At 42.3% G+C, this 21940-nt stretch overlaps 1 protein-coding gene across 4 annotated transcripts in view; it reads left to right on the top strand.

The window, feature by feature from the left end:
• DIS3L (DIS3 like exosome 3'-5' exoribonuclease) overlaps nucleotides 1–21940 on the top strand; it is a 35151-nt gene that overhangs the window by 8575 nt on the left and 4636 nt on the right. For all 4 annotated transcript variants that reach the window (XM_030875206.3, XM_030875205.3, XM_030875207.3 and 1 more), the window contains 10 exons: nucleotides 2081–2209; nucleotides 4052–4187; nucleotides 8048–8224; nucleotides 9607–9685; nucleotides 10689–10850; nucleotides 11659–11828; nucleotides 13145–13306; nucleotides 16554–16801; nucleotides 17374–17466; nucleotides 20117–20650. In XM_030875206.3, the coding sequence (XP_030731066.2) occupies nucleotides 2081–2209; nucleotides 4052–4187; nucleotides 8048–8224; nucleotides 9607–9685; nucleotides 10689–10850; nucleotides 11659–11828; nucleotides 13145–13306; nucleotides 16554–16801; nucleotides 17374–17466; nucleotides 20117–20650 (1890 nt within the window). The remainder of the gene's footprint in view (nucleotides 1–2080; nucleotides 2210–4051; nucleotides 4188–8047; nucleotides 8225–9606; nucleotides 9686–10688; nucleotides 10851–11658; nucleotides 11829–13144; nucleotides 13307–16553; nucleotides 16802–17373; nucleotides 17467–20116; nucleotides 20651–21940) is intronic.

Raw genomic sequence — 21940 nt, 5'->3', positions numbered from 1 at the left:
AGATGTTTATAAAGCTTCTTCTAGAATCTTTTATTGCTTAACCAAAAAAGTGCACTTTTAAAAAAATTCATGCATGACAGAAATGCGTAAAGCAGAAAGTGAAAGTCCTTGCCTTTCCCTCCTGCAGGGACGACCCTGTTAGCACGGTGATGGAGACTCTTGTATGCATATTCTAAGAGGTTTTGAAAAATGATTTTAAGTGTATCTTTGTGAAAGTGGGAAAATTACAAACTTAACGTGTTCTAGGCGCTTCTGCGGGTGGGGAGGCAGCTTTTATTTACACAAGTGGAATTCTGTTAAGGAAAGCTGCCATTCACAGAAATGAAACTGAATCCCTTTGTTTATTAGGACATTTTGTAAGTTGTAGTTACTTGATGATCCTTTTTAAGGTGGCTCAAAATTAGAATTACTAAGAAAGTAAAATCAGTGTTTCTTGTTTTCTGATGAAGTGTTGAGACGACGCAGATACTGGTAGTTGGCATTTATTTAGAGGGGATAAGTTAGAGAGTTCTGCGTTTGCTTTAATGAAAAGACTCATTTTTAAAAATCCGTGGCGGCAGGCTGGAGGTGGGAATGGAAGGGCACAAATGTTATTATGTTAAATGCCAGTTATCTATCTTGGATAATTTATATGTTAATTTAACATCTGGTTTAATATCAATCCATTTTTAAATAAACAATTGACTTCCTTTAAGATAATTGTGAATATTATGTATTTCACATTATCTAGACAATTGAAAAGCACCTTCTTAGAAACTGACCCATATGAGACTTCGTATTTTATTTTCTTTGGCCAAGGTTATTGGAAAGATCCCCTGATGGGTTCTGAAAAACCTAGGGGCAGGACAGGAATAAAGATGCAGACATAGAGAATGGACTTGAGGACACAGGGACGGGGAAGGGTAAGCTGGGACGAAGTGAGAGAGTGGCATGGACATATATACACTACCAAATGTAAAATAGATAGCTAGTGGGAAGCAGCCGCATAGCACAGGGAGATCAGCTCGGTGCTTTGTGACCATCTAGAGGGGTGGGATAGGGAGGGTGGGAGGGAGACACAAGAGGGAGGAGATATGGTGATATATGTATATGTATAGCTGATTCACTTTGTTATAAAGCAGAAACTAACACACCATTGAAAAGCAATTATACTCCATTAAAGATGTTAAAAAAAAAATTGAACATCTCTCTTCCATTGTACAAGGGATTAGAAAAATTGTATGTCCTAGTTTGATAGAGCTACCTGTTCACACTGTGTGTTCAATATAATTATTTTAAAACATAAAAAAAAAAAGTCTCCTGATGGGGAAAAACCTTAAAACTTTCTGTTAGTTGTCTGATAGATGAAGCTAGCCTTCATTCATGTAAACAATGCGGCTGCATCAATAACGTTCACAGATAAATTCCCAAACTTACCTTACATGTTCTTTCCTAGGGCTGCCAGCAGAAAGGAAAACATTAATGTCTAATACCATTTACAGAACAAAGTGAGTTACAAAAATAAAGCACTAGGGCTTCCCTGGTGGCACAGTGGTTGAGAGTCCGCCTGCCGGTGCAGGGGACACGGGTTCGTGCCCCGGTCCGGGAAGGTCCCACATGCTGCGGAGCGGCTGGGCCCGTGAGCCATGGCCGCTGAGCCTGCGCGTCCGGAGCCTGTGCTCCGCAACAGGAGAGGTCATAACAGTGAGAGGCCCGCGTACAGCAAAAAAATAAAAAAAAAAAAAAGCACTAAACTCTGCTTGCCTCATTGTCCTTTGTGAGCCTTTGATGAAGGGGCTGTGTGGGGCAGGGTTGTATAATTACATAATAAATAGCCAGAAAGGGAGAGGGGAGTAGAGGAGTTTAACTGATCCACAAACTAATTAATGAGGCCCTGCTCCAGCACATTCTAGCAGGCAAAATGGAGAAACAGCAGCCCGAGAGCGCAGCACACATTAAGGCCAATGTAAATAAGTGTTTCTCAGGTTTTAAACAATCAATCTTTCGCTCTAAAATACCTCATCTTTTCTGAACCTTAGCAAGAGGTGGCAGGAGATGAGTACCTGCTAGATTAGATTTACTTTTCTCCTCTGTGTCACAGACAGTATAACAAATTGCGAAATCTCCTGAAGGATGCGCGTCATGATTGTGTTCTCTTCGCTAATGAATTCCAGCAGTCCTGCTATCTCCCTCGGGAAAGAGGGGAGTCCATGGAGAAGTGGCAGAGCAGGTATGGCCCTGAATAGCTGGGTTTTCACACGCTCATCTTCTTTAATTTCTTTATCATTGGTTATTTGGGAGTTGATCTAAATAGTATGGTGGAACAAACCAACAATTTTTCTGGAACCGTGATTAATACTGAAATGCTTAATGTGTCAATATTCTAGATATGTCATTTGACTACATATATTTTAGAAATTGTAATTAAGGAGCTATAGGTGCCCAGAGTAAGTTTGCCCACCTCTAAAGGCTAGTAGGATCATTCATTCCAGTGATCCAAAAGTCATACATAGCTTTAATGCTGTGTGAGTGCGTGCGTGCGCATGCGCGCGCGCGTGTGTGTATGTGTGTGTGTGTGTGTGTGTGTGTATGTGAGAGAGAAAGAGAGAGCGGCAGGGACACGTCCTACTTTTAAGCTAAAGTCATCTCACTTTTTCTGGTATAGGTTGCTTTAATATCCCAGCCAGTCTTATTAAACTGAAATGGGTAGGTTAATTCTAGTAAAGCTGTTTTAGGAAGTGCGGTGTCCTAACTGAGATCCACCTAAAAGCAGAACCTGAAGCAAGGATTTTGGACGTGAGTTGTTTATGTGAGAAGCAATTCCCAGAAGCAGGAGTGGGGAGAGTGGCCCAGAGAAGGAGGGAAAGCAGTAAAGGATGTATTACTGCTGAGGGAAACTGAGGCTCAGTCCTCTGGGAACCTCTAAGAAGCCATGTAGAGTGTGCCTCAGAAGTCAGCTCCAAGGGTGGAGGCGAGGGCATTTAGTTATTTACCCCTTTAGCTGAGGGCCATTCCCCGGGGGTGTTAACTCCAGTCAGTGGGCCATTGATGAGGGATGGAAGTGCCACCCAGCTGCAGCTAAAGTCAGAGGTGGGCTGAGGGTACAGGGGCACCCATAGCCTCTGCTTCAGTCTTCTGTAGAAGGCAGAAGAGACCTTAAGCTTTAAAATAGCTTATCCGTACAAAACATTTACATCATCTTCTTCCTTATAATTCTTTATCTGTATAGCCATTAAATATTTAAATTCTCTAAAGCAAAATAAGCACTGATATATACTGAGTCCTTAATAGAACCCAAGTTCCCACCAGCAAGGGAAAGCAAGTCTTTCCCTAGATTGGGTCATATGTGAGTACTCACACTTACTGACCACACAGTCTTGCACACAGTCAGTACTCAGTGAATCTTTTTTTAAATTCTAGAACTAAAGGAACCTTACATAGCATCTTAATTTGCAGAAAGGGAAACAGATGCCTACAGAAATTGACTCTCTGAGTTGATCCACTTCACTGGACACATGATCCTTTTCTGAATACATGTCCCCTGACCTAGACTCCATTTTCCAATTCAGCTTCTTTTCAGGAAGATTTTCAGACATTTCATATTGGTGGTGCCACATTGGGTTTTGTCTTCATTGGATTATGATCTTCAGCTACTTGCAGCCTAGTTTTTCTCTTAGTCAAAGACTTGTTTCTTCATCTTTTAAGCCTCTCACAATTTAGCTTACCATCCCTGTGGTGCTGTGTGGCTCGTCCCCCCAATTAAAATGTGTTAAAAGGTGGCAGAGCCTCACGGTTGCTAGGCCATAGCAAGAAATGAAAGCGGTTTCTGTGGTGGTTGGATGTCTTAGAGAAGAAGAGATGTCAAGCATTTTCTGATTCATCTTTGTATCCCCCAGCGTACCCAACCCAGGGCATGTTTATAATGGGTGCTCAGGAAGTATTTGTTGAATGAATGAACGAATGACTGTCTATATAAACCAAAGGATAAAAGATTAAAAGCCAGGTGTGAAGTTCTGAACAAGAGCTTGGGTTTGTCTGCCTCGGGAGGGCTCACGTGCCTCTTGCTTTCTAGGAGCATCTACAATGCAGCCACTTGGTACTATCACCACTGCCAAGACAGGATGCCAATCGTTATGGTGACAGAAGATGAAGAGGCAATTCAGCAGTATGGAAGTGAAACGGAAGGAGTGTTTGTGATTTCCTTCAAGGTATTTCCAGCTGGTGTGTCTATATAAGTATGTGTGTGTGCATGAGTGTGTGTGTCTGCGTGTGTTCATTTCCATAGCAGTGCCCGTGAGGCTCTAGATGGCTTTGGCAGTACAGAAAAGGGAAAATAAAGAATGAAGGAAAGGAATAAAGACACAGACCTACTAGAGAATGGACTTGACGATATGGGGAGGGGGAAGGGTAAACTGTGACAAAGCGAGAGAGAGGCATGGACATATATACACTACCAAACGTAAAATAGCTAGCTAGTGGGAAGCAGCCGTATAGCACAGGGAGATCAGCTCAGTGCTTTGTGACCACCTAGAGGGATGGGATAGGGAGGGTGGGAGGGAGGGAGACGCGAGAGGGAAGAGATATAGGAACATATGTATATGTATAACTGATTCACTTTGTTATAGAGCAGAAACTAACACACCAATTGTAAAGCAAGTATACTCCAATAAAGATGTAAAAAATAAAAATAAATAAAATGTGAAAACTGAAAAAAAAATAATAGTTTAAAATTAAAATTTAAAATAAAAAAAAGAATGAAGGAAGACTTTAAGAAGTTCCATGTCTTCATCACTCTCCAACTAATTAATCTAGAGTTTGCCAAATTTGGGCAAACTCCCTGTGACTGTAAGGCCTCCAGTATCCAAGACTGCAGCCCAATAAACTCCAGTTCATAGTAAACTCATGTTTATAGTTATAATAATAATACTAGTAGTAATGATGATGATGATAGGTTGAATCTGATAAAACTGCCAATATTCTGTTGTTTTTGACTTACAAAATGGCTATTCTACATGGTTCCATCTAAGAATAATACCCAACGTTGATCTATGCCAGGCACTGTTCTGAGTGTATTATTTCATTTAATTCTTGCAACAACACTATTAGGCAGGTGTTATAATCCCCATTTTATTGGTGAGGAAGCTAAAGCACAGAAAAGCTAAGCAACTTGCCCAGAGTCACAGGGAGAAAGTGCTGGAAGTGTGTTAGAGCCCAGGCAATCTGACTCCAGCACTCTGAACCACCATGCTGCCTCCCAGACTGTCTTTCTGAATACACACAAGACATAGGTTTTGTTTTTTAACATCTTTATTGGAGTATAATTGCTCTACAATGGTGTGTTAGGTTCTGCTTTATAACAAAGTGAATCAGCTATACGTATACGTATATCCCCATATCTCCTCCCTCTTGGGTCTCCCTCCCACCCTCCCTATCCCACCCCTCTAGGTGGTCACAAAGCACTGAGCTGATCTCCCTGTGCTATGCGGCTGCTTCCCACTAGCTATCTATTTTACATTTGGTAGTGTATATATGTCCATGCCACTCTCTCACTTCGTCCCAGCTTACCCTTACGCCTCCCCGTGTCCTCAAGTCCATTCTCTACGTCTGGGTCTTTATTCCTGTCCTGCCCCTAGGTTCATCAGAACCATTTTTTTTTTAGATTCCATATATATGTGTTAGCATACGGTATTTGTTTTTCTCTTTCTGACTTCACTCTGTATGACAGGCTCGAGGTCCATCCACCTCACTACAAATAACTCAATTTCGTTCCTTTTTATGGCTGAGTAATATTCCATTATATATATGTGCCACATCTTCTTTATGCATTCATCTGTTGATGGACACTTAGGTTGCTTCCATGACCTGGCTATTGTAAATAGTGCTGCAGTGAACATTGGGGTGCATGTGTCTTTTTGAATTAGGTTTTCTCAGGGTATATGCCCAGTAGTGGGATTGCTGTGTCGTTTGGTAGTTCTATTTTTAGTTTTTAAGGAACCTCCACACTGTTCTCCATAGTGGCTGTATCAATTTACATTCCCACCAGCAGTGCAAGAGTGTTCCCTTTTCTCCACACCCTCTCCCAAAACACAGTGTTAAAGGCCAGTCTTATTTGTCCACTGTTCCTCACTCTTCTCTACTTGTGACCATGGGTGGGGGTCAGTAGGGATAAAGGAAGGGGTGATATGTGATACTACTTATGTGAAAGCTGTTGGACCAGCTTGGTGTACATGTAACAGATAGAGGCAGCATTATCGGTGACAGTTTTTTGAGCTGTCTTAAGGACACAGTTCTCCTATTTCTTAGGTACCTTTTCAGAGAGTATGATGCCTGTTAATCTCTAAATAGATTACTGATCTCAAAACAAAAAAACAAAAAACAGATTACTGGTCTCTTCTGCCTGCCCAGTTGGTCAGTCAGGTTCCAGTGGTTGATATTGTTTTTTGATTCAGAAACTAGACTAAGGCCCTCCATTACCCCTGTCAGTTTACAGAAAGTCTAGTTGGATTTTGAATTGTAGATCCTATGAGGGTTCCCATGTGCATGTATTGCTAAAGATTTGCCAATAGAATTTTCTTGCCCTGCTATAAAAAAGTGTTCTGGCATGCCAGAGAATTCCAGGGGTGCTGGATATTAATGGCAGTGTCACTTATTTTTTCTGTTGCAATATATCATGTCTTGTTCCTGCAGAGGACAGTTGACTAAAATTATATTTTTCTACTTTGTATGAAAATTACTTTTCTCTGTAGTCTGGCAGCATCGTACAGTTTGATTTTGTATAGCATTTCCTAAGCAAACTGTGTGACCGAGGGCTTCACAGAGGTGTATGACAGCAGAAAAAAAGAGATGCTATGAAGTTCAGATGAGCAGGAAGCCCAGAATTTTCTGTGGAGACTTGAAGGTAGATGGGGAAGAGTGAGGACAATAAATCCCTCTTGAAGAGTTGGTTCGTAGTGGCAAACATTTGGTGTTGATGAGTGATTAGTGACCATAGAATTGCAGTGATGTTAGCACAGACAGAACTTCTGGAAGGACTAGAGAAAGAAAGGAAGCCGTTTGAACAAGACCCTGAAATTAGTGGGAGAAGTGCTGGAGTTGACAATAAAGATAATTAACTTCATTTTAGTTTGAGAAAAGAGAATGTGCCAGCCTGTAATTTAGGCTTAAAGTAGAGTTAAAATCATACATAAGTTTGATTTTAATTAGTGAGGGTCCACCATGCGAGGGCATGTATTCTGGACACAGGAAGTAGATGGAGCATGGTCAGCCTCACCACACCAGCCCCCTGTGGGTGGTCGCCTTGGTGTCTTGTCTAGGGCCTCTCTGAAAGTTACACCAAGAAGTACAATAATATTCAATAATGTTCTCCTTGGAGGGGACCATGACACTTGTTTCAGAATTATGTTTCGTACTGGGTTGTCACATTGACAGAGCATCAAGTGTCCCCACGTGAAAAGTGTGACTACATCTGTATAGTCACAAAAGAAGACGCAGTCCTTGGGGAGTTTATGAGGCTGGATAGCCTAACACCAAAGAACAGAAACATCTTTCTCCTTCTCTGCTCCTCCAAGATTGCCAGGGGGTTGGGGGAGGGGAGACACTTCCTTATTACACTTTACTCCTTGCCACTTTTTGCCTGCTTGTTTAGGCTTCTTATAAATTTCAGATATTTCAGGGTGAAAAAAGAGACAGTGCACACGTAGGAGCTTTTCCTCTCCATTCACTGTGGGCCGTTATCTGCAGCAGTGAGATACGTGTAAAGACAGGCATCCCGGCCGTGTGCACGTACACGCGTGTGTGTGGAGAGGGAGATTTGAAAGTGCAGAGTAATCAGGGAGGTAGAAGCGTTCCACAGTAGGAATGGCCTCCCTGGGTTCCTTTGGCAAGGCTGCAGGGATTAGTGAGATGGTAGAAATGAACTGGTAGCAGGAGGCTTGGGAGGGTAATGCTCATGTAACACTTCTTCAAAACTGCATGCCAGCAGTTCCTGTTCAGGACTTTTTGTAATGCTGCTATAACAAAGAATCATTATCTTCTGACCATGTTTCTCTTGTGCCTTTATTAAATGCAGAATTACCTGGACAATTTTTGGCCTGATTTAAAGGCCACCCACGAGCTTTGTGAGTCTATCCTTCAGTCTCGACGAGAAAGAGAAAATGAGAGTCAGGAGAGCCACGGGAAGGAGTACCCAGAACATCTACCCCTGGAAGTGTTAGAAGCCGGCATTAAGTCTGGGCGCTACATCCAGGTGAGGGTGGTAATGGGGAATCGGCGCCAGGATCAGCCAGTGTGTTTCCTTCTCTTTACTCGCCTCCTGTCACAGGCCTCTGATTTCAAAGGCTGTCAATGAGATGGGCCTCAGTAGGCCAGGGCTGTCGATGTTCAAGGTGATGTGGGAGTCTCCTCTGTAGACAGTGCCCTCCGGTTTGGACCTACTCTCTACTGTTCTTTCTTTTTTTTTTTTAAATTAATTAACTTTATTTTTGGCTGTGTTGGGTCTTTGTTGCTGTGTGTGGGTTATCTCTAGTTGTGGTGAGCGGGGGCTACTCTTCATTGCCGTGCGCGGGCTTCTCACTGCGGTGGCTTCTCTTGTTGCAGAGCACAGGCTCTAGGCACATGGGCTTCAGTAGTTGTGGCACGCGGGCTCAGTAGTTGTGGCTCATGGGCTCTAGAGCGTAAGCTCAGTAGCTGTGGCACACAGGCTTAGTTGCTCCGCGGCATGTGGAATCTTACTGGACCAGGGCTCAAACCCATGTCCTCTGCATTGGCAGGCGGATTCTTAACCACTGCGCCACCAGAGAAGTCCCTCTAGTGTTCTTAATTAGGTTACATACCGAGCATTACACAGTAGGTTTAAATGCCTCCTGTCACTGGGAAAGAATATATTTTTGAATCAAGGTCTGGAGGTTTGGCAAAATTTTAAAGTTGTTGAAATTTGGCTTCTTCAGGACTTTGCCATTTTCCTGCCTCTTTCAAGGTCCCCTTTGTGATCCCTCAAAACCCAGGACCCACGTGCTGTCAGGGTCTTGAGAAGGAATCAAATAAAATTGCTGTTCAGATTTCAACAGCTTTATGTGCACTCGTGTGTGTGTGTGTGTCTGTGTGCACATAACAGTTTTATCACATGCATAGATTTGTGTATTCACCACCACAATCAAGATACAGAACTGTTCTACCACGAATTTTACATTTTCTAACGAGCAACTCAGACGATTTTTATGCAGTCTGAAGGTTGAGCCTACCACTGTAAACTCCTTCCCTAAAATGTGGGTGTTTTAATGAGTATATCTATGGAGAGGCTAATGCTTCCAACTGGTAATGAAGTTTACAGCATTCCTGGGAGGATATTTTGAGGAAGAAGATTTTTTAAAGACCGCTCATCACTTAGGTAAGATAAATCCTGGCACTTGAAGCACTTGGTATAGCTAAGAGTATGTCAAAATCATGGTACATTCTCTGGAGAAAATAAACTTTGGTAATGAATTATTATTATTCCTAAAGAAAGGGATCACAAACCTTATAAGAATATAATGGGGATATTTTCATAAAAATTTTTAACTGTACTTTTTTGAGGGTAAAGCAAGCAGAAAAGAAATTTTTCACATTAAATGATTTTTATTTTGATTTTAGGGAACTCTGAACGTCAACAAACACAGAGCACAAATAGAAGCTTTTGTTCGACTTCAAGGAGCCAGCAGTAAAGATTCAGGTTCAGTGTAAACCTTACATAAATTTCCGTACCACTTTTTTATTCTGATATTACACATTGAAGAAAGCAAAGTTGAAATTGTCACATCACATGTGCCATGTCAAATATCCCTGCCTACACTGGCTGTGTGGGATCGTGGGTTGGTTTTTTTTCCTCCCCAGCTTTTTGTCTATAATTTCTGATTTTATGGTAATAACTCTAAAACATGGTAATAGCTAATATTTTATTGAGTGCTTATTATACATCAGATACTGTTGTAAGCACTTAAAGTAGGTATTATTATTGTTTACCACCTTTTACACGTGAAGAAACTAAAATACAGAGAAGCAAAGTGACTTTACGAGGATCACTCACCTGGTATGCGGCGGGGCTACACCTGAGGCTGAGGCAGGCAGGCTGTGATTTTAAGATTTTGCCCTGTACTGCCTCACTGAGCTGTATCGCCTCATTGGAATTGTATAAAAAGTAACGTCAATGAAAAAAATGTGTAAATAAGTTTTATCATAATAGAGTGTATTGTTAGTTCTGCAATGACAGGGTGAAAGTAACCCTGATAGATAGTCAGGGGCACCTGGCAAGGTTGAGGAGAATGAGAAGCAGTGGCTTACCCCGGGCTTCTGCTCATCAGACTTCTCCCTGTCAGTTCTGCAGTGTCCATAGTTCAGCAGCCCGCTGACCGCTCCCTGGCCGCAATGGCCCCTGAAGTTATGGGAGAGAGTCCCAGTGTGGGCTTACATTGCCTCATGCAGGGAACCTACCTTAAAAGATGGTTGAGAGTGGCCTTATGAAAGCGCATTATACAGCATGGCATAGCAGCAGTGTTTCTTCCTTCCTAACCTGCGGAATAAAAGTTTGACTTCGGTTTAACTTCACCTTTGAAAGGAGGGAGCTTTTATTTGCAGGAATGCTGATTAGATCTCGAACGTATTATGTTTGAAAGACCTCACTGGTGTGGCCTCCCCCTTGACGTTATGGGGTTTCTCTGTACTGCCCCCCAAAACAGGTCTAGTCAGTGACATCCTAATCCACGGGATGAAGGCTCGAAACCGCTCTATTCACGGGGACGTGGTAGTTGTCGAACTGCTCCCTAAAAATGAATGGAAAGGAAGAACCACCGCCCTGGGTGAGAATGACGGCGAGTCCCCGAGTGAGCCCATGCCCACAGGTGAGCCAGCTGTAAAGTTGCCTGGTCGTCCATGTGGAAGGTTTATTTTTCCTCTCTTTAGTCCAGAAATACTGCAATTATTAATATATGATATCATCTCTTTTCCTACATTGTCAGTTTCCCCTCTCTGGTTTATTTTATTCTCATCAGCACCCAAATATGCTATATAGTATGTCTCATCTTAAAATAAAAACCCTCTTAGGGGGGGCTTCCCTAGTGGCACAGTGGTTAAGAATCCGCCTGCCAGTGCAGGGGATACAGGTTCGAGCCCTGGTCCAGGAAGATACCATATGCCATGGAGCATCTAAGCCTGTGCGCCACAACTACTGAGCCTGCACTCTAGAGCCCGCAAGCCACAACTACCGAGCCTGAGTGCCACAACTACTGAAGCCCACGTGCCTAGAGCCTGTGCTCTGCAACAAGAGAAGCCACTGCAGTAAGAAGCCTGTGCACCACAATGAAGAGTAGCCCCCACTGGCTGCAACTAGAGACAGCCCGCATGCAGCAACGAACGCAGCCAAAAATAAATAAATTTATTTTAAAAATAAATAAATGTCACACCAGGCCCCACAAAAGAAGGGGCACACTGACAATGTTAATTTAAAAAATTATCTATCTTAAAAAAATGATCCATTTAATGATAAAATAGAAGGAAGGCAAATGTTTAAGCATCTCTCAACTTGTGTGGATGTGCTTAAAAAAATGGGATGTTGCATTTCCTGTTTTCCTCCTCACTGCTGAACTGGTCAGCGTCCAGATAGGTGACATCTTACCAGTTAAGGCTTTATTTTGTTTTGTTTTCCCAAAGGCAGAGTGGTGGGTATCCTTCAGAAGAACTGGCGGGATTATGTGGTGACATTTCCATCCAAAGAAGAGGTCCAATCGCAGGGCAAAAATGCTCGGAAAATCCTAGTTACACCTTGGGATTATAGAATTCCCAAAATCCGAATTAGCACTCAGCAAGCAGAAGCCCTCCAGGTACCTTTACTCTTTGCCTCTTGTCTTTGCCAGCTTTTGAGCGGTACCAGGAACTGTTAACTCCTTTGCAAAGGAAGGGATAAATTAGTGATGGCATCTGGTGTTCTGAGATCCTGTTTTCTAAAAATTCTAAATATATAGAACCATCTGTTAAGTAGTCCTTGGTTAAAAAATGAAGGCCAGAGAGAAACCGTCCTAGAAAGAGCTGTGTAGCACAGCTAGAGAGAACATCCATTATCCAGCCGTCCAACACAGAAACTTTTCAATAGATACACTTTGCCAACACTAACAAGCTTTCTTTCAGCAAGCGATATAGAAATACGATGGCTCTGCCCTGTAGGGATGATATAGTGGTACTTCACAGAATCGATTATCCTTAAAGGAATAAGAGCCCTGGAGAGAAGACATAAACAAGAAAGTTAGAAATTAACCTTTACTGTGGCGAAGGGTGTAGGCATCGCCCAATTTGATTTGCTCGATGTTTTGCAGTTTGTAAGTGAGACACTGAAGCAGGATGTCCCCAGCCAGTAATCTGGTCGTTGTGTACCTTTCCATCCCCAAAGCCTCACGCAGGCTCTCTGAGGCCAGTTGTAACAATTGCTTTCCATGTCTATGGTTTGCTGGAATCCAGAAGCATTGGGGTTCAGTTCATACGGATAACCTTCTTCTCCACCAAAAGATGTCTTAAGAAATTAGAAAGTAACTTTAAAGAAATTAGAAAGTAACTCCCCCACACAAAAACATTGAGATTTTTTGTTTTGAAATTTAATTTGGACTATGCATAATTGGGTTTTTCCCTTGTGTCACAAATGTTAACTCGAATGTGTCACAGTTGGCTTTCTGTCTCAGGCTACACTCTCCCTCCCACTTATTTGGTGCGGAGAGGTAATGCCTCCCTTCAAAGCATTGCACTAAGCATTTACCTACCATCTGGCAATTTAGTAAAACAGGAAGAACCCAATAAAAGAATAGAAAAGGGGCTTCCCTGGTGGCGCAGTGGTTGAGAGTCCGCCTGCTGATGCAGGGGACACGGGTTCGTGCCCCGGTCCAGGAAGATCCCACATGCCGCGGAGCGGCTGGGCCCGTGAGCCATGGCCGCTGAGCCTGCGCTCCACAACGGGAGAGGCCACAACAGTGAGAGGCCCACGTACCGCAAAAAAAAAAAAAAAAAAGAATAGAAAAGAAAGAAAAACCGCTATTTGCAAATTGGCCACTCTCTTTGGAGCTTGATGCTGTTTATCGCTTGTTTGTTTGGTGCTGCTAATTGACCCATTCGACTCCTGGCGCTGGGCTCATGTTTCCCGCTCTTTGTTCAGGACTTCCGGGTGGTTGTGCGCATTGATTCCTGGGAGTCGACATCCATGTATCCAAGTGGACATTTTGTGCGTGTTTTAGGAAGAATCGGAGACCTGGAAGGGGAAATTGCAACCATCCTGGTGGAGAACAGCATTTTAGTTGTCCCCTTCTCAGAAGCTCAGGTCAGACTTCCGCCAGCCCTTTGTTCTGATAAAAGACTTTTTCTACTTTTCTTTTTTTTTTTTGCTTTTGTTGTTGTCCGTTTTGTCATTAAGAAAAATCTTTGTACTATGTAACAACCCACTGTCTAAAACCACAGATAACGGAAAACTCTCACTCTTCTTTATTCTGTGTTTGAACCAGATTGAAGTCAGCTTCCAGTGCAGAGTTAGTTTCCTGCAGCCTCACAGCTCTCAAATTTTTACGTTTTCCTACTGTGCTTACAAATGGTATGGCAGTGTCTTACAGTCAGTATACGTCCATCCCCCGTGGTACTACATGGGTACCTGGTTACAGACCCAACTGGGCTCTGGTCCCTGTCATAATCATTCAACCAGAGGCCTGCAGAAAGCTGCAGGGAGCAGCTTCTTGGGTTCCGTACATCTGTGACCGATGGGTCAAAAAATCATGCTCATTATGAAACTGTTTTTGTAACCTCTACAGAAAACAAAAATTCCGTGAACATAAAACGTCAGCTATTTTCATCACTTTATGATCTTTTAAAATCCTCGTAAATCTTGTTTATTATTCTTGCATAGCTATACTCACAGTGTGCACAGTCTATTTTCTGCTTCTTTCACTTAAGAATCATTCCTCTGTATTGACATAGCCTACTTATTTTTAATAGTGGTGGCAATTACTCTCTAGTGATGTACTCTAGTTTGCTTAAGCATTCCTCAATTGCTGAGCGTTTGGGCTCTTTCATTTTCCAGTATTATAAAAGGTGCCACTTCAAACATTTCATAAATATTACTTTTCTTTTTTGATCATTTTCTTCTGGAATGTAATCTTTAAAGTGAGATCACCAAGTCAAAGGGCATAAAAAATCTAAATAGCTTTTGCTATGAATTGGCAGATTGTTCCTCAGAAAAATTGGGCCAGTTTGCACTGCCATCAAGAGCATGTGGGTAGCAAGGACTTCCCTGGTGGCGCAGTGGTTAAGAATACGCCTGACAATGCAGGGGACAAGGGTTCGAACCCTGGTCCGGGAAGATCCCACATGGCACGGAGCAACTAAGCCCGTGCACTGCAACTACTGAGCCTGCGCTCTAGAGCCCGCGAGCCACAACTACTGAGCCAGTGTGCCACAACTACTGAAGCCCGTGAGCCTGGAGCCTGTGCTCCGCAGCAAGAGAAGCCACTGCAATGAGAAACATGCACACCGCAACGAAGAGTAGCCCCCACTCACTGCAACTAGAGAAAGCCCATGCACAGCAACGAAGACCCAATGCAGCCAAAAATAAATAAATAAATAAGGTAAATTTATTTTTTAAAAAAAAGAGCGTGTGGGTAGCAAATGAAGCAACTGACAAAGGATTCATCTCCAAAATATACAAGCGGCTCATGCAGCTCAATATCAAAAAAACAACCCAATCCAAAAATGGGCAGAAGACCTAGACAGTTCTCCAAAGAAGATATACAGATTGCCAACAAACACATGAAAGTATGCTCAACATCACTAGTCATTAGAGAAATGCAAATCAAAACTACAATGAGGTATCACCTCACACCAGTCAGAATGGCCATCCTCAAAAAATCTACAAACAATAAATGCTGGAGAGGGTGTGGAGAAAAGGGAACCCTCTTGCACTGTTGGTGGGAATGTAAATTGATACAGCCACTATGGAGAACGGTATGGAGGGTCCTCAAAAAACTAAAAATAGGGGCTTCCCTGGTGGCGCAGTGGTTGAGAGTCCGCCTGCCGGTGCAGGGCATGCGGGTTCGTGCCCCGGTCTGGGAGGATCCCACGTGCCGCGGAGCGGCATGGCTGCTGAGCCTGCGCGTCCGGAGCCTGTGCTCCGCAACGGGAGAGGCCACAACAGTGAGAGGCCCGCGTACCGCCAAAAAAAAAAAAAAAAGAGTCATGTACCACAATGTTCATTGCAGCTCTATGTACAATAGCCAGGACAGGGAAGCAACCTAAGTGTCCATTGACAGATGAATGGATAAAGAAGATGTGGCACATATCTACAATGGAATATTATTCAGCCATAAAAGAAACGAAATTGAGTTATTTGTAGTGAGGTGGATGGACCTAGAGTATGTTATGCAGAGTGAAGTAAGTCAGAAAGAGAAAAACAAATACCGTATGCTAACACATATATGTGTAATCTAAAAAAAAAAAAAAAAGGTTCTGAAGAACCTAGGGGCAGGACAGGAATAAAGATGCAGACATAGAGAATGGACTTGAGGACACAGGGAGGGGGAAAGGTAAGCTAGAACGAAGTGAGAGAGTGGCATGGACATATATACACTACCAAATGTAAAATAGACAGCTAGTGGGAAGCAACTGCATAGCACAGGGAGATCAGCTCGGTGCTTTGTGACCACCTAGAGGGGTGGGATAGGGAGGGTGGGAGGGAGATGCAAGAGGGAGGAGATATGGGGATGTATGTATATGTATAGCTGATTCACTTTGTTATAAAGCAGAAACTAACACACCATTGTAAAGCAATTATACTCCAATAAAGATGTTTAAAAAAAAGAGCATATGGGTATCTTATTTTCATTATAATTTTTGACAGAGTGGTGGCTACAATAGTAAAATACTTTAGAATATTTTACAGTCTTAAGTTTTTATGTTTACCGTTAGTATCTGGAAATTATTTGTTGACTTGTTTTGACAGCTTAGTGAAAATGTTAGAGCAAAATAAAGCGTGGATTAGACTTCACAGGACTAGAATTCTTCCCTTTTAGCCTACTTAACTGCAAATTGATGGCTTGAACAGGTAATAATGCAGAGAAAATGCTCGAGATTGATCCTGCTTCAAAAAGGAATATGCTTTTAATATTTGGGACATGTTGGTTTTTATCCGGGCTTGACTTGAATTAAAAGCTCAAATGGATCATTTGAAAATGGGGTGGATATTGTACTCTTTATAAGCCACCCATTCATTCTCCAGCCTCCACGACTGAAGAGGCTGTAAACACCCTGGGACATTTCCTGTCCGACTGTAGCGCCTTCAGGGGCACGGGGATTGTGTCTTTCCTATTGACTCCCATATTTCCAGAGCCTAGCACAGCTCCTGACACATTGGAGGCACCTAATAAATAATTATTGCTCAAAAAAAGCAAACATAGGTTAATTGCATAAGGTAATGGGTAATGAATGGGGTTTCCATGAGGTCACATTGAGAATGGTAGAGAGTGGATTTTTATAGGAAATTTCTGATGCATGAATTGCTGAATCTGGGGACTCTCCTTGTACAGATGTGTGAGATGCCAGTAAACACAGCCGAAAATCCCTGGAAGGTGAGTTCCGAAGAGGAACGAGAACGTAAAGACCTTAGGAAAACCCATCTGGTATTCAGCATTGACCCCAGAGGTTGTGAAGATGTGGACGACACCCTCTCAGTCAGAGCCTTGGATAACGGCAACCTAGAGCTCGGGGTCCACATCGCAGACGTGACGCACTTTGTGACATCGCATTCTTATATTGATATTGAAGCTAGAACAAGGTAACGCTGTTTGAAATCAGCACTGCGATTATGTGTGACTGTAATGTATTTTGTAACTGCTAGTTTCAGATTTTTAAAACAAAGATTTCACAGTTGGGAACAATTCTGAAGATCTCTTCCAGGAAAAAAAAAAAAAAAAATTGAGGTCCACTTCCCCTTTTCCTTTAGAAAAGTAGTACCTTGATCAATTTACCTTTCCTTTTTTAACAGAATCTTTTCATGTGTTGTTTCCTTCTGAATTGAAATGGGTTAAATTTTTCTTGTAGTAATATCCTATTTTATATAAATACTGGATCATTACACTCTAATTTTTCTTGTACAACTAAGATTCGTACCACTTTTTCTTTGTCTTTTATATCAGTGGAAGAATATTCAGCCCAAAGCGGTATCACTTAGAAAAGTGGGAACATGGGAATAGCTGTATTACCCAGTCTGCTGCACTTGATGAAAAAGCAACAGCCTTGGGGAGTTTGTGCTGAACTTTCGGCCATTTTCCTCACTGCAGCCCGTACCGTCAGCAGTCCTGCTTCTTGCTGCTGAAGGTCATGTGCCTGCATGTGTGTCATTCACAGGGCCACCACTTATTACTTAGCGGACCGTCGCTATGACATGCTGCCCTCCATCCTCAGCGCTGATGTGTGCTCCCTCCTGGGAGGCGTTGATAGGTGAGTTTGTTCATTACTTTTATCATCAGAGCTTGTCTTGCCCCTTCTGTGGTGCCTAGTGACTCTCGCTTGTGGCCTCTTCCTCGTCTTCTTTCTGATATACTCTCCTGCCCGCTCCCCACCCCTGCTTTCCCCCTACATCCTCTACACCCTGCTGCACCATTTATTTGGGGGCAGCTTTGTTTCTCTCACCTTCCCTTCCCTTCCGCTCCTCTTTCTCTTTTCTTTCTGTCCAGCTGTGAGGCTGCTTCTCCCTCTTGCTGGCTTTTTAAAGTCAAAGTCTAGGAACAAATGTATATACCTTTGTACATATGTGTTCCCTGGTTGAGGCTGTTTTGCAATGAGGATCATGATCTTAGGGAGTTTTTTGTTTATTTGTTGTAAAGTTTATGTCTGTCTTTGAATAGATAATAAAACCATGTAGCCCAAAATTCATACGTTCGAAAAGATGTTTAGTGAAAGGCTCCCACCTGCCACTTTCCCTCAGTTACCGATTTCTTCTGTATTTTCCTAGACATAATACTGTAACAAAAAAACCCGTCAGTTTTCCACCTTCCTATGTAGGGAAAAATCCAGCTCTTCCCCGCTATGTCTTTCTTTCCTGTGAGTCTCCTTTGCCTTTACAGGGAACACGTCACATCTGACACTTCTGGTCACCAAACGTGTGGAGGTGTTTCTCTACACCAAGCAGTTCTCTGCAACCCCAGCTGGGTGTCTTACAATTTAATTCAGTTCTGATACTGTCTGCCCAGAGACGGCATCAGGTTCCACAGGGTAAAGGACTCAGTCCCACAGGACTGTCCCCACTCCTCAACTTCAGACACCATCACAAGCCCAGATTGTCAGCATGCTTCTGAACGACCAGCTGTAGATTAGAGGTTCCCATGACCCCCTCTTTAGACTTCAGATGCCAGTTGCAAGTCCACATTCTTACCTGTACTTCTGACCAACCGACTATAAATCAGAGGTTCCCAGACCCCCTCCTCAAGTTCAATTAATTTGCTAGAGCAGCTCTCAGAACTCAGGAAAACAGTTTACCTACATTTACTGGTTTATTATAAAAGTATATGATAAAGGATACAGATGAACATCCAGATGGAAGAGAGGTGTAGAGCAAGGTATGTGGGAAGGACACAGAGCTTCCAGGCCCAAGGATGCCACTCTCCCCAGCACCTCCATGTGTTCACCAATCCAGAAGCTCTCCGAACCTCACGCTTTGGGGATTTTATGGAGGCTTCATCACGTTGGCACGATCGATCAGTAACTCCATTTTCAGCCCTTCTCCCTTCTCAGGAGAATGAGGGGCAGGGCTGAAAGCTTCTAATCATGGCTTGGTCTTTCCAGTGACCAGCCCTCATCCAGGAGCCCACCCAGAGTCTCCTCGTTAGAACAAAAGACACTCCTACCTCCCAGGAAATTACAAGGGTTTCAGAAGCCCTGTATCAAGAGCTAGGGACAAAGACCAATATCTATTTTCTATTATTTCAAAAATAAACACACACACACACATGCATACCTATGGACATGTGGTCTTTCTTTGTTATACAAATGGTGACCATATGTATGTATGTGTGTGTGTGTGTGTGTGTGTGTGTATATATATACACACACTGTTCAGACCTTGCTTTTTTTTTAAATTAACAATGTATCTTGGAGATCATTAATATGGAAATCATTCCATATTAATAAGTTATCTGTGGAAATATAGATTGTTTCCAAACTTTTGCTATTATAAACAAAACTGTACTGAATTACTTGGAATATAACTCATTTCACATTTTTAAAAGTACAGTATCTCTGGAAGATAAAGTCCTAGAAGTGGAATTTCTGTGTCAACGGGTATATGCATTTGTGTTTAAATAGATAATAACCAAATCGCCTTCCACAGAGGTTATACCAATTATATTCTCTCCGTCAATGTATGAGAATGCTAGTTTCCCCACAGCCTTGCCAGCACAATATGTTGTGGTTTTTTGTGTCTTTGCCAATTTGAAAAATAAAAATGGTATCTTAGAGTGGTTTTGATTTGCAGTTTTCTACTATGAGTAAAGTCAAACATTTTTTGTATGCCTAACAGTCATTTGTATATCCTTTTCTGTGAACTATTTCATGTTTCTTGCCCCTTTTTCTTTTGCTTTCTTGATCTATTAATAATTGATATCTAAGAGCTCTTTATACATTAAGAAGTTAGCCCAGTGTTTTTTATGTGAGTTGCAAATATTAGCGTGATTTGGTGGTAAAGTGATTCTTTACTAAGTGAACTTTTTACTAATGAACCTACCATCAAGGCTGATATCCTAGTTCACTGTCATCCTGTAGCATTCGAAAGGCTTTGCTCTTCTTTGCTAGTGAGCCCAGTAGACTTAACTCTATCAGTGCTATGCTGTTCTAAGGAAAATGGAGAACCATAAAGTCAGGTTTGTAACATTCCATGTGAACTTATTTCAGATTTGCTCAGAGCTCCCCAGAACCTAATCTAACCTTGTTTTAATTTTAAGTACCTTTTGATTTAGCAGTGGAGTGTTGGATTGAAACATCAGACCAGAGCCCTGTAGCAATGTCATATTTTTTTATTACATTTAGGGTCTAGTTCTGTTTATTTCAAAAATGGAAGAATTAAATAATGATGTGAGTGTGACTGGTTTTGTAGGTATGCTGTAAGCATCATGTGGGAATTGGATAAAACCTCCTATGAAATTAAGAAAGTATGGTATGGCAGAACCATTATTCGATCAGCATACAAACTATTTTATGAAGCAGCCCAAGAATTACTGGACGGAAACGTCGACATTGTTGATGATATTCCAGAATTCAGGGACATGGATGAGAAGAGCCGACAAGCCAAGCTAGAGGAGTTACTGTGGGCAATCGGAAAGTTGACGGACATAGCCCGCCACATCCGAGCCAAACGAGACCGATGCGGAGCCCTGGGGCTGGAAGGGGTAGAGGTTCGCATCCAGCTCGATGAGAAGAAGAACATTCACGACCTCATCCCCAAGCAGCCCCTGGAAGTCCATGAGACGGTGGCTGAATGCATGATCCTGGCCAACCACTGGGTAGCCAAGAAGATCTACGAGAGCTTCCCTCGCCAGGCGTTGCTGCGCCGGCACCCTCCTCCACACCAGGAGTTTTTTTCTGAACTCCGAGAGTGTGCTAAAGCAAAGGGCTTCTTCATAGATACACGGTAATTCCTCTTTTGAGGGGGCAGGGAACTGGAAGGGGATGCTGTGCGCTTTTTGATCTTACAGTAGTTCTTAAAATGTGACAGCCACATCTTTGACCAAAAATAGAAAACTTCTTGGCTTTCTTCACTTACTATAATGTAGGTATAGAGGCTTCATTTTTTTTTTTTTTTTTGCCACACCACGTGGCTTGTGGGATCTTTGTTCCCCAACCAGGGGTAGAACCCATGCCCCCCCTGCAGTGGAAGCTCGGAGTCCTAACCACTGGACTGCCAGGGAATTCCCTAGAGACTTCAAATTAAAACAAGTTTATTTAGGCGTAATTTTGACCCACTACAGTTTGTAATATAAAAGTAAGGAACCTGTTATCCTTGATTTAATTTCATCTGCCCCTTAGGCAAATGCGAAGACTTAATCCTTTATTTCAAAACTTTAAAAATGCAGCCTATCTCTGTGGCAATATCGTAAGACACCACACCGATGGTAAATTTATACCATCCCTCCGTAGAATGAGACGTTTTTACTCCCCACCTCCAGGATAAAATATTTTCCCTGTTAAAAATGATGTATAAAGGGGATTCTTTTTTCAATATTTTGTTGTAACAGGTGCTAACTAATATATCTTTTATTCATTTATGAAAATGGATTTTTTGCCTCTCTCTTTAGGAGATAGTATCTCTTAACTGGTTTAGTCTGTGGTTGAGCTCTGAGTGCGTGCCAGACGCACATGCTAAGGGCTTTCAGGTGTTAGCTTGGATCATTCATCTTTTACAGATAGGGAAATTAAGTCTGGAGAGGTTAATTTGCTGATAATTTAGCAGCTGGTTAGGGCAGAGCCAGGATTGGAATCCATGTCTGTCAGACTTGAAAGCTCACATTAGTGCCCACTCTGTCACATTGCTTCTCCTTTTATCATCCGCCGTTCTCCTTCCCCATTTCTCTTGGCAGGCTATGGTACAAAACTGAATTATATACTATATTATTAAATTGTTAATATAAGTCTATATTTCCTGGGTTTTAAAAAATTACTTAAAAGTAAATAGAATGCTTCCTCTCGCCCTCTTTAAAAAAAGAAAAAGGTTTTCTTTTTCTGGGTTTCTTCTACTTGTGTACCTCAGGTTTAGTTCTGTTTTGTTTTTTAACTCTCTCTGGCTCAATAATTTTTTTTTTTTTTTTTGGCTGTGCTGCCTGGCATGCAGGATCTTAGTTCCCCGACCAGGGATCAAAGCGTGGAGTCTTAACCACTGGACCACCAGGGGAGCCCCTGGCTCAATAATTCTTGATTTAAAAAA

Source organism: Globicephala melas, chromosome 2 (assembly GCF_963455315.2).
Source record: "Globicephala melas chromosome 2, mGloMel1.2, whole genome shotgun sequence".
Classification (NCBI taxonomy): domain Eukaryota; kingdom Metazoa; phylum Chordata; class Mammalia; order Artiodactyla; family Delphinidae; genus Globicephala; species Globicephala melas.
The sequence above is the reverse complement of the archived record's forward strand: the minus strand, read 5'-3'. Positions and strand labels throughout refer to the sequence as shown.